At 52.4% G+C, this 11,591-nt stretch overlaps 1 protein-coding gene across 1 annotated transcript in view; it reads left to right on the top strand.

Moving 5' to 3' along the window:
* The window catches only part of GHRHR (growth hormone releasing hormone receptor), an 11,483-nt gene extending 7,412 nt beyond the window's left edge, over positions 1 to 4,071 (top strand). Inside the window, exons 10-13 of the mRNA XM_077775434.1 lie at positions 656 to 747; positions 1,318 to 1,447; positions 2,120 to 2,161; positions 3,946 to 4,071. Of these exons, the coding sequence (XP_077631560.1) occupies positions 656 to 747; positions 1,318 to 1,447; positions 2,120 to 2,161; positions 3,946 to 4,071 (390 nt within the window). The remainder of the gene's footprint in view (positions 1 to 655; positions 748 to 1,317; positions 1,448 to 2,119; positions 2,162 to 3,945) is intronic.
* Positions 4,072 to 11,591: the final 7,520 nt, after the last annotated feature.

Below are 11,591 nucleotides of genomic sequence, written 5' to 3'. Positions count from 1 at the left end.
GCGTACAACAGGAAACATGACCCCAGGCTGGGAGTCAGGATACCCGGGCTCTTCAGCCAGGCTCTGCCAGATTCTCTGTGAGGCCCTCTCTGGACCTCACATCCCATTGGTAAAACTAGCAGGGGGGTGGTCCCCACCAATGCTTGGGCTCCTTCTAGCTCAGAGCTGTGACGATTCTGGGACCCTGGCTGTAGATCGCCGACTACTGCAGTGAGGCTGGTGTGGGGGTGCGGAAGGAGGGCTGTAGCTGAACCACCACCCGGTCCTGTGCTGAGAACAGGGCATCGGGGGCTGGTGTGCGTGGCCTCAGTGAACGTGCGCATTTCCTGCAATTTTATGAAAAGTGAGGGACACTTGCTTTGTACCAGAGTAGACCCTGGGAGGTGCTAAAGGCAGGATGATGGGGCCCAACCTCCCACCCTTTATCCCAGGGCTAGAGAGGGAGGGGGACCCTGAGCCCCTCAGCCCCTGAGCTCCAGGTGGGACCTCCCAGGCTCCAGGATACAAGTTCTAGAGCAATGCCCCGTACATCCACCCACTGCACATCCCTGTGTCTCAAGGATTTGGGGTTTCTAATTCCCAAAGAGGCCCCATCTCAGGCCACCAGGGCCACCACTGACTCTTGCCTTTTACCTTCTAACATCTCTATTTCCAGGTGAACTTTGGGCTTTTTCTCAATATTATCCGCATCCTGCTGAGGAAACTGGAGCCAGCGCAGGGCAGCCTCCACCCCCAGTCTCAGTACTGGTAACGTGTGTGTGCATCAGAGGGTGCCGGGAACATAACTGGAGTGAGGGATGGTGTGGTTCTGTTTCATTCACTGGCCTGGTCTGTGCTCCTCCCCATGCTTCCAGAGAAAGAACAGATCTGGCCCCCGCCTTCTAGGAGATCACAGTGTAGGGAGGATAGAGGCAAACATCCAGTTATCAGGCTTAATGGGTTGATGGGTGCTGGGATCCACTTCTATGAGAGCCTGCAGAAGGAGAACCTTTCTAGATGGGGGGAATGGGGGTATGGTATGGTTAGGGAAGACTTCCTGGAGGAAGTGGTCTTTGAACTAGACTTTGAAAGATGCATAGATGCTCACTGGATAAATGGAAACAAGAGCATTTGGCAGCAAGAACAGCAAGATCCATGGTCCTGAAATAAGGAAGCCCTGCATTGTACCACACTGTGTATTTGGGGAGGATGGTGTTCTCCGGGGTGGCTGGTGCAGAGAGTTCATATGGGGAACTGATGGGAAATGGGAATGAGCAGGGGGCACCTGGGAGTTCTTTATTCCAGCCTTGGGTGCCTAGGGCTTGTCTTCTCCTGCAGGCGTCTCTCAAAGTCAACCCTTCTCCTCATCCCACTGTTTGGAATTCACTACATCATCTTCAACTTCCTGCCAGACAGTGCTGGCCTGGGCATCCGCCTCCCCCTGGAATTAGGACTGGGCTCCTTCCAGGTGAGGGCCCCCACAAGCACTCTTCCCCCTAAGTCCTTGGGTAGGAGGGAGGTGATGCTCCCACAGGTTTGATTGATTTCATGGTAGGTTGAAGGCTGATAGGCTGGTTATTCTTTCTTCCAGCCACTCATCTATCTATTTAATTATCTATCTGTCTGTCCATTTTCACCCATCCATCTCTAGTCATTCAACTACCCCTGAACCCATCTATACTCATCCATTTATCCATCTATCTACCCATTGTCCATCCATCTATCCATCCACCTACCCATCTACTCATCCATCTATCCACTTATCCATCCATCCATCCATCCATCCATCTTTCCTCCACCTATGCATCTGTCACCCTCTTATCTGTCCATCTATCCATGCATCTAACACTTATTGGGCACCTATTGTGTGCCAGGATCTGTGCTCAATACTGGGTGATACAGAAATAAAGGAAATCAGAGAAACAGGATCAACAGTATGGCCTTGGCTGGCTTGCTATGATGATTACATGAGACAGTGTGCCTGGCACATAGAGATGAATGCATCTACCTTCCCTTTTCTCAAAGCCCTGGCCCGGGCCACAGCCTGGGGTTGGGTGGAGGAAAAGGTAGTAGAAAGACTGTGGACACCTTGTGGCCAGGCCAAGTATTCTGATGCAGTCCTTTCTCTTTGGCTCCACAGGGCTTCATCGTTGCCATCCTATATTGCTTCCTCAACCAAGAGGTATATAACTCTCCAGTCTATCCTTAGTCACTGAGCCTTCCCTCCCGCCAGACCTGAGGCCACCTCTCTTCTTCTGAGGCCCTGTAAATCCCAGCTCAAGCCAAACTTTGACTCCTGTGATCCTTTGTGAAGCTTAGTCTGTCCTGAGCCTCTAGATCAAGCTGAACCTGATTGCTTCCTATAAACATCCTTTATCCATCCCTTCTCTGGGCTGGACCAAGTATACTGTCCATTTAGGATGAGGGATGGTATAAAAGGATCCCCCAATTCTGTGTTTCTAAAACTGAACAAAAAGGAGAGTGGAAGAGGGAATAAGTCAGCTCGGGGAGAGACAGAGAAAGCAGAGACAGAGGAACAGAGAAAGTTGGAGGCAGACATAAAGGGAACAAGGAAAATAGAGTCAGGAGTAGCAACAGGGAGGATGATTGAGAGCAGAGCTGGGGATACTGAGAGAAACACCTGGAAGAGAGAGACCGATGGAAAGAACAGACTAAGCAGAGCTAGACAGACCCATGAATAGATAGACGGTGCTGACACCCATGTAGAAATATGGAAAGATGGCAGAGAGAGGAGAATTCAAACATTCCACCCAGAAGGCACCTCGTACCTGTCCCTTAGGACAGACTTGCTTTGTGGGAGAGGTGGGAGAATTTAGCTCAGTGCCTTGGATAACCAGGCCCTGCTCTGTGCACGGGCAGAGTCACGGGCTCCCTCTGGTGGCATGGATTTGTCGCGGGCTCTGTTCTGCCCGAGACCTGGGTGCACGCCTCCCTCCCAGCTGTGCAGCAGTGCTCACCCCTCACCTGCCACCTCTGTCCCAGACTGACTCCCACCCTTCTGACTCTACTTCTTCCCCAGCCTCTCTGAGTCTCACACAGCCTTACCTGGTGACTGGGTGCAGACACAGGACTGCAGTATCTCTGTGTAGTGGCTTATGGGTCCTGCAGGCACTGAGAGGGTGAGGGACAGCCCTAGCTGAGGCTGGAGGGACTGGGAAAGAGGCTCCCATGGAGAGCTGTGAAGGGATCCATCCCAGGAAGTCATGTTGGAGACCAGATAGTTATATACCTCTAGTGATGGGGAGCTTACTACTTCTCAATAGCTCTTCTGTTGTTAGGCACCTGTGGGGAAGCTCACCTTTATGTTAACAGAAATCTGTCTCCTTTTTATCTTTCACTATAGCCCAAGTTTAGCCCTGTCAGGTGGGTCACAGACTCTCAGCCCCCTCTACCTCCAACAGCCGCCTTGGAGATGTGACAATACAGATTCTCTCAGCCCCACCCCCAACCAGTTGCTTTTCATTCAGGAATCTCAGTCCCCTCACCTGCAGCTCCTTAGACAGGGCTCTGAGTCTTTTCTCCTTTTAGGTTGTATCCTCTGGACAGGTTCCCAGGGGCCATAGTTCAGTTCAGTGGGCAGGGGCAGGGATGAATCCCAGGGCAAGGGATGGTCTAAGCCACTCATGGAAGACAGTGTGGTTATTTGGCCAGAAACTGAAGAAGGCATCCATAGAAACTGTCTGTAACTGGACCCACCCAAAGGCAGTGCTAAAAGTTAGAGAAAAGAGCTAAGGGGGATGGCCAGAAATACTCACAGGAAGGAGGAAGTAGTATCTTTGAGAGACAGTACTTAGTAGTGGCTACTAAGTCAATCACGACTTCTCTCCCAGGAGTCCAAGTCTCTATTTCTCCTGCATGGTCTCTCCCTGTACCCTCAGTCCCACTGGGGTGGTGCACAGAAGTAGCAGTAGGACCTTCCTAACATCCTCTCCTTTGTCCCTGGAGGTGAGGACTGAGATCTCACGCAGGTGGCATGGCCATGACCCTGAGCTGCTCCCAGCCCGGAGGGCCCTCACCAAGTGGACGATGCCTTCCCGCTCTGGGGTGAAGGTGTTGACATCTGTATGCTAGGCTGGCCACATCACGCGACTGGAGTCCACACCTGAACTTGGGCAGCTACGATAGCCCCCTCCCTCTGTAGAAGCAAGAGAGGCCAGCATTCCCTGAGAGCCCTCAGGCCATGTCTCCACCCCGGCTGCTGCCCAGCCCCGGGGCAGGGGCAACCCTTTCACCCTGTTTTACACCTGACCCTTGGTCCCTGTGTGTCTACCTCTGACCTCCTTGGTTCCTCCATTCTCCTCCAACTCCTTTTTCTAGAGTCTGGGCCATAACCCAAGGCCAGAGGAGCCAATAAACTTGTAAATGAATAGATACGAGAGTGAGTGAATATATGCACCCCCACAGGGCAGCGGCCTACAGCCTTTGTTTGGCCTCTGGTGCAGAAGGGCCTTCATCATTCCTCTTTCGTGTTACGTTGCCATTATTCGCCTGTGCAAGCATCTTCTTGAGTAATTTATCCTTAAAATTTATTCCCCCTTGTCTCTATCTCCACTCCCACCCCTCTCCTACCACAGGCAAACATTCCAATGTGTTTAATGTGGATATTTGTGTTTCTGTGTGTTCTTGCAAAATATGTCATATTTTGTGCATGTCTGTACTTTTAATTTACATAAATTTTGTCGGTTATGTGCTTCATCCTGCTTCTAACATTTTCCCCTCGGCACTCTGCTTTTAAGACATCCGCCCGTGTTGTTGTGTGCTCATCTGGTCTCTCGTTCTGACCATATGGTGCCACATGGTGTCACTGCCCACATGTGACCTGTCCCGGCCCCCCGCTGCTCCAACCCTGCAGGTGATTATTCACATGCATGTCCCTTCATGCACCTGCACCAGTGAGCCCTTCTCCGGGACGCATACCCAGGAGCAAAAGTGTGGGGTCATCACTTAAGCCTTTGCTTACGTGATGAAGCAGCGCCAGATTGTGCTCCAGAATGCTTGCAAAATCTGCACCCCCCCCAGCAGCTCCGCCAACACTTGGCGTTACCCAGCTTTTTAATGTTTGCAAGTCAAATGGGTGCAAAGTGACATCTCATTGTTGTTTTAATTTGCATTTCTCTGATAACTAATGAGTGCGAGCATCTCTTCCAGCGCCTGTTAGCCTTTTGGGTTTGTTCTTCTGGAAATTGTTTGGGTCCCTTTCCTTATTTGTCTCTGGGGTGGAGTGGAGTGTTCTCAATCTCAGGCATTTCCCTTATGTTCTCTCCGTTGTGTGCCTTCCTGAGCCCAAAGCCTGCTGCCTGCTGCGCCCCACTCAAATGAGGGCCCCTGATGTAACATGTCCTCACGGCCAGTCCTTCCACCACCCTCTTCCTTGGTGGAGGGAAGGAGAATGAGAGCCCCAGGGCTGTCCTAGGGGATGTGTTTGTTGACTGACAGGAGATTTGAGTACAGAGAATAGGCGGAAACAGATCTACAGGTCAGGATGAAATCTCTTGCATTCTCAGTCGGCCCATAGAAGATCTACATTGTGAAACTCAGCCCCACTCCCTGGGCTCCGGGAAGAAGCCTTCCCTAGCTCCACCAATATCCCCTGCCATTCTTCCTCCGATGCACACCCTCTTTCCCCAAGTTCCGAGGGTTCCACTGAAAGGAGACTCAGCCGATGCAATCCAAGGTCACGCTGTTGGCCATGATACCCAACTACCCAATGCCTTCGCGGTCAGACAAATGTCAAGGTGGAACTCCATGCCTTCCTTCCTTTAGTCTCAGATCATAAAAGTGATTCACACTCATTGCAGGGCATTGAGAGATGGAGATGGGATTGAAAGAGGAAATAAAAATCAGCCGTAATCTCATTACTCAAAGATAGTCACTGTTGATATTTTGGTATGTTTCCTGAAAGATTTTTTTCCCTTCTGCATTTCTGAACCATCTTGAGATCATATTTATAAATTGGTATTTTTAATGCTTAAAATGAACATATACTATATAAAAATGGCCAATGAGCACATAAAAAGATGCTGAATGTCACCAGTCATTGGGAAACTGTAAATCAAAACCACACGGAGATAGTATTTTCCACTAGGTCAGCTAAAATGAAAACAATAGACAACAACAAGTGTTAGCCAGGACGTGGAGAAATTGGAATTCTTAGACATTGCTGGTGGGAATGTAAAATGGTACAATTGATTTGGCAGGAAGTCTGATAGTTCCTCAGAAAGTCCAACGTTGAGGGGCGCCTGGGTGGCTCAGTCGGTTGAGTGGCAGGCTCTTGATCTCGGCTCAGGTTGTGATCTCTCGGTTTGGGAGACTGAGCCCCGCACCAGGCTCTGCATTGACAGTGTGGAGCTGGGTTGGGATTCTCTCTCTCTCTGCTCCTCATGTTCTTTTTCTCTCTCAAATTAAATAAATAAACTTAAAAAAAAAAGTCCAATGATCAGTTGCCACACGACCTAGCAAATTCACTCTAAGGTACGTAGGCAAGAAAATTGAAAACCTCCATTTATACGAAAACTTGTATGCAAATACTCAGAGCCACATTATGCCTGAGAGTAGGTTAGAGGTTTCCAGGGGCTGGGGGAGGGGAATATGGATACTGACTGCTTGCTGGTGGCCACCGGGTTTCTTTCAGGAGTCACAACATGTTCTAGAATTCGCTAGTGGTGACGGACTGAAGCCACTGAACTGGACACTTGAGAAGGGTGAAGTTTATGGTGTGTGAATTATTACCTCTTAATAAAGTTACTTAAAAGGACAGGGTCACTAGGTGATATCTGAGGGCTCAGAAGGGACACTGAATGAGGTGAGCTGAGAACAATGCTTAACTCGGCCACCAGGTGGCAGAACAACTGTGGCCAAGAACCCAGGCTGGGCTGACCGGGCTGCCTGTCTGAGGACCTAACTCTGGAACAGGGCACAGTGAGCCTATGGGGCTGGTGGAAGAAGGTGCTTCTGGTCTGGCCAGCATGGGGCAAGGGTCCAGTTTTGAGGAGGACAAAGCTTATAAGAAGAGGGAGTGCTAGAGAGACAGGTGAACCGGTGCTCATTGGAGTCTCTCTGTAGGGTTCAGGCCAGAAGGAGATTGCCCCGGGGTCCTGGTTTTGTGCAGGGTGGGAAGGCAGGAATTGCCATCAAACACTGCCCTCACCCACATCTTCCAGCAAGCTGTTCCTCAGGCCCTGAAAGGAGCTTCCTAAAGGGAAGGAGGAAATTTGACTTCTCTCCTGCTGTGGTCAGCCTGTGCCTGTTTACACTGTGAGGCAGAGACAAGGATGGATAAAAACGAGGGACCCATTCCTTGTCACCAGAAAGCCCTCATGAGTGTTGGGGGCGATCCCCAGGGGTGAGCCCTAACCTGGATGCAAGAACAGGGATGTGAGACTCAGACTCTCTGGGATGTGTGAGCTCAGAGGACAGAGTGTGGATGAGGGCAGGAGCAGTCAGGGATGGCTTCCTGGGGGAGAGTACTTGGGTTGGTTGTATAGACCTTAGGCTAAGTACCACTATCTCCTGAGCAGGAAGCAAGAAGGTAGCGGATTTCAGCTTGGGGAACAATGCTCGGAGGAAGGGTCTGCCAGGACAGGATAGTGGGCATCAGATTCAGGCTCTGTTTCCCCAGGAATGTTCCTGAGCATTTCTGTTGAGGCTCTCGGCTCTGGTGGGTTGCCCATTCATTCACTTGGTAAGGGTTTCTCAAGTACTTACTTAGGCAGCAGGCACCCTGCTAGAGACTAGAAAACAGGGGCAAACAACTCCAGAAGTTTCCTCCTAAGGTTTCGGGGCTGGTTAGAGAGGATATGACTCAGGACTTCCTACTGCAAAAGACAGGACCCCTCGGGCTGAGTTAAACGGAAACACAGTGTACTCAGGGACATGAGGGAGCTCACCTGTTTCCTGCAGGGCGGCCGGTGGCAGTGCCCACCCCACACTGGGCATCACTGGGACGAGTTCCCACTGCATCCCTTTTGGTAGCAGACACAGCTGCTCACACCAGTGATACTAGGGATAGAAAGCCATTCTATGTGGCCACTATGTGGCCATTCTGAAAAGCCAAACCCCTCCATACTGCCATGCTGGCTAAAATCTCCATTGCACCTGCCACTGGCATCCCGATTGCTCCCTTCCAAACCTAAGTCCACAGCCTTGATCCTGACCCTCCTCACTGGCTGCACGGTGGGGAGGCTGGGAGAGCCCGTTCTGACTTCTGCCTTTGGGGAGGGCCCGCAGATCATGGCCAGCTCCTCAGACACAGGAAGGACATTCAGAATATGCTGGCTGGTCACAAATATGACAGATGTCAAGTGCTGGGAGGCAATCACGCCACTCAAACAATCGCATAATAACAGTGGCAGGTATGCCGGGAGAAATAGAATACCAAGAAATAGAGTACCAAAAGAACAACTATCTGGAGGACCACATCTAGTCTGGGGATGATAAAAAAAAAAAAAAAAAAGTCTTCCTGGGGAGGTGACATCTAACCTGAGCTTAAAACCATGAGGATGAGTTGGCCAGATGAAGAGGTGGATAACAACCCAAGGTAGAGGAAACAGCCTGTGCAAAGGCCCTGAGGTAGGAAGGAGTGTGGCATTTAGGGGTGGAGCAGAGAGTAAACTAAGGCAGGATTATAATCATGAAAGGACCTGAGATAAGGAGGGGGCGGGTAGCACCCAGGTCACTCAGAGTCAGGAAAGCCATTTTAAGGAGGTTTTATCCCAAGAGCTGTTGGAAGTTTGTGGTATAGGGCAAGACCAGGCAGGGACAGGGTGGCGCTGAGGCAGGGCATGGGGCCAGCTCGACAGAGATCTGAGACCAGGTTGCAAGTGCAGAGCCCTCGGGCAGGTGGTGGGGGGACACCGAAAGATCCAGGCACTTGCCCCCACCCTCTGGAAGCCTGGTGTGTCTAGCCTGTGGTCCTATGACAGCCTTATCCTCCCGACTCTGGGACAGCAGGGGGCCCAGGCCCTGGAACCATTAGGAACAAAACTGCCTGCTGAGGTAGAGCCAGACTCTGGAAACCAAGAAACCAAGAAATCACAAGCCACAGGGGATGTTTGGGACCTCTTCTTTTTTTTGGAGTCTGCACGGTCTCTGTGTTCTGTGTGGATCTCTTGTGTGGCTACTTCTCTTCCGGAGCTTTCCCGCTCTGTGCCTCTGCCTTCTCCCCCCTCCCCCCTCCTCTCTGTCTGTCTGTCTCTGTGTCAGTCTCTCTGGCTCTCCCTCTCTCTGTCTCTGTCTGTCTGTCCTTGTCCATCTGTTTCCATCTCGCTCTGTCTTTCCTTCTCTGTACGGGCCCCCAGCTCCCAGGTGTGGGAAGTGGTGGGGTGGTGCATCGGGCAGCTGGTCTGTCTCTAGGATGCTGGACATCTGGGTCCCGGGGCCGAGGCCGTGGAAGTTTCACTTGTGTCCGGATGGCCAGCTGCCTGCATCTGTCAGAATTCTTCTCTAAACCCTCTGCCCAGCCCCAACGACCGCTTTTCTCTTTCCTCCCTGTCTTCCCTCCCTTCTAGAGTCAGACTGCTGTGTGTGTGTGTGTGTGTGTGTGTGTGTGTGTGTGTGGCAGACTGGAGGATGACAGGTGTGATGGCACACCCCAGGATCATGGACCTTCCCTGAGGGCATCCCCTGGAGCCGGTCAGGCTGGTGGGATTGATGGGCAGCCATTTCCCTGCCTCAGGATTGCATAAGCAGGGCAGGCCTGTGCACATTCCCATGGTGACGGGCTGGGAGAGGCTGGCAGCGGTGGCATCACTATGGCTGGGCGTGGTAGTGACATGGAGCAGCTCTGGCCTCCCACCTGGCAGATCTCCCCCAGGCAGGGCCCCTCGGGCATCCAGTGGCCTGTGGAGTCCAGTGGCAGGAAGACAGTCCCTGGGCAGCCTCTGGGAAGGCCCAAGGCCTGCTCAGACTCTCAACTCANGGAACATAGGTCTTGCTCACCATCTGACTCAGCACAGGCAGACCTGACTGTCCCCAGCCCAGATCCTTTCTGCAGCCCCTTCCTCAGTCCGAACTCATCCCACCTGGAGTCCTAACCAAACACAGCCTCAGCCTTCCATCTGGCCCCCTGCAGAAATCCTGATCTTGACCCTGACCCCAGCTTTAGTATTCTGATCTTCTGCACCCTCTCTCACCAGGGTTGTGCCCTGGGGCTCAAACAGACTGGAGGGGGGATCTGGAGACCTAAACTCTCTCTCTCCGGGGCAGGAGTGCATGCTGAGAACAGAGGCGTGTGGGACTCAGCCCAGCAGGACTGAGGGAGTTCAAATGTCAGAGGTTGGTTGGGGGTCAGGGCAATCAGAGAAGTCCTCCTGGGAGAGGCGGTGGGATGTTGGACCCCCAAAGGATGAGTAGGACTTGAAGAGGGGAGGATCCTGGGAGGAGGAGCCGCTGACACGAAGGTGGGGAGACGCAGAGCACACGGCTTGTTTGATCAAAATAAGATCTTTCAGAAAGAATAGCGCTGCATGCATAGAGGTTTCTCTGGGTGTAGTTCTGCGTGGCTGGAGCACAGAAGTGTCCCAAGGGATGGGTGAGGGACGGTCAGCAGGGTCTGGCACAATCCCTTTAAAGGGAGCCTCGCCAAGCCCTGGCACAGCCTCGGTGGGAAGATCTTCGTGCAAGGCACACACGAGCCACACATGCCTGTACCCCGCCCCCCACCTGCAGACCCCTGGCCCGGCTGCCCCCTCACCAGCTCCACATGGGTGTGTGGGGTATCTCCCACTTGGCCCGGTGGCAGATGGCTCCCGCTGCTGCTCTCCCAGTTCTGTGTGTCAACCGCGTCTGCCTCTGCCCATCTCACCTGGATCCCAGGAGTAACACCTGCATCTCCACCGGGAGGTTCTGAAGCCTCAGAACCACTTCCCTTGCCACGGCCCCTCGCTGCTGCCCAGCTGGTCCTTCCGGGGCAGGGCCCACACGGTAGGGATGAAGGGCATCCTGGCACCCCCCGCCCCCTGCTTCCCAACGCCATGAGGAGTTCCTTTCCACAGCCTGGCCTGGCCTGGACCAGCGCAGCTCCCCAGCTGTGCTCCCCCCGCTCTGTCCCAGCCACACCCGCCTTCTCACGGTCCCCAGAAGCCCTGGGACTGTGCTCCTTTCCGCACGACTGCCACTTGGGACACTTGCCCCAGCGCCTCCCATGGCTGCTGCCCTCCACTTTCCCTATTTGGCGTCAATGTCACTTCCTCAGAGAGGCCTGTCCTGACCACCTAGTGACATCACGGTCATATTGCACGTCCTTGTTTTACTCTCTTCACGGCCCTTAGCAGTAATCGCAATCGACTCTCACTATTCACGGTAGTTATGTTCTCTAAAGTCACCGAGAACACTGAATTAGCAAATGCAGAACCACTGCTCCCAGGAGAAAAGCAGGGTGGGGCTCCTGCAAGCTTCTGTTCATAATATATTTGTCAACTGATCAATATGTACCCATGTTGTCTGTGTGTTTCTGTTTGTAGACACCTTATTTAATGTACATCATTGACTCATTAACATTGAACTCATGGCCAGTAGCACTAGAATCCATGACTGAAAGAAAGCTCGCTTAGCACACATATCTTCTCTGTAAGGCACGTCACTGCCCTGTGGCA

This window comes from Crocuta crocuta, unplaced genomic scaffold (genome assembly GCF_008692635.1).
Source record: "Crocuta crocuta isolate KB4526 unplaced genomic scaffold, BGI_CrCroc_1.0 scaffold197, whole genome shotgun sequence".
Taxonomy (NCBI): domain Eukaryota; kingdom Metazoa; phylum Chordata; class Mammalia; order Carnivora; family Hyaenidae; genus Crocuta; species Crocuta crocuta.
The sequence above is the reverse complement of the archived record's forward strand: the minus strand, read 5'-3'. Positions and strand labels throughout refer to the sequence as shown.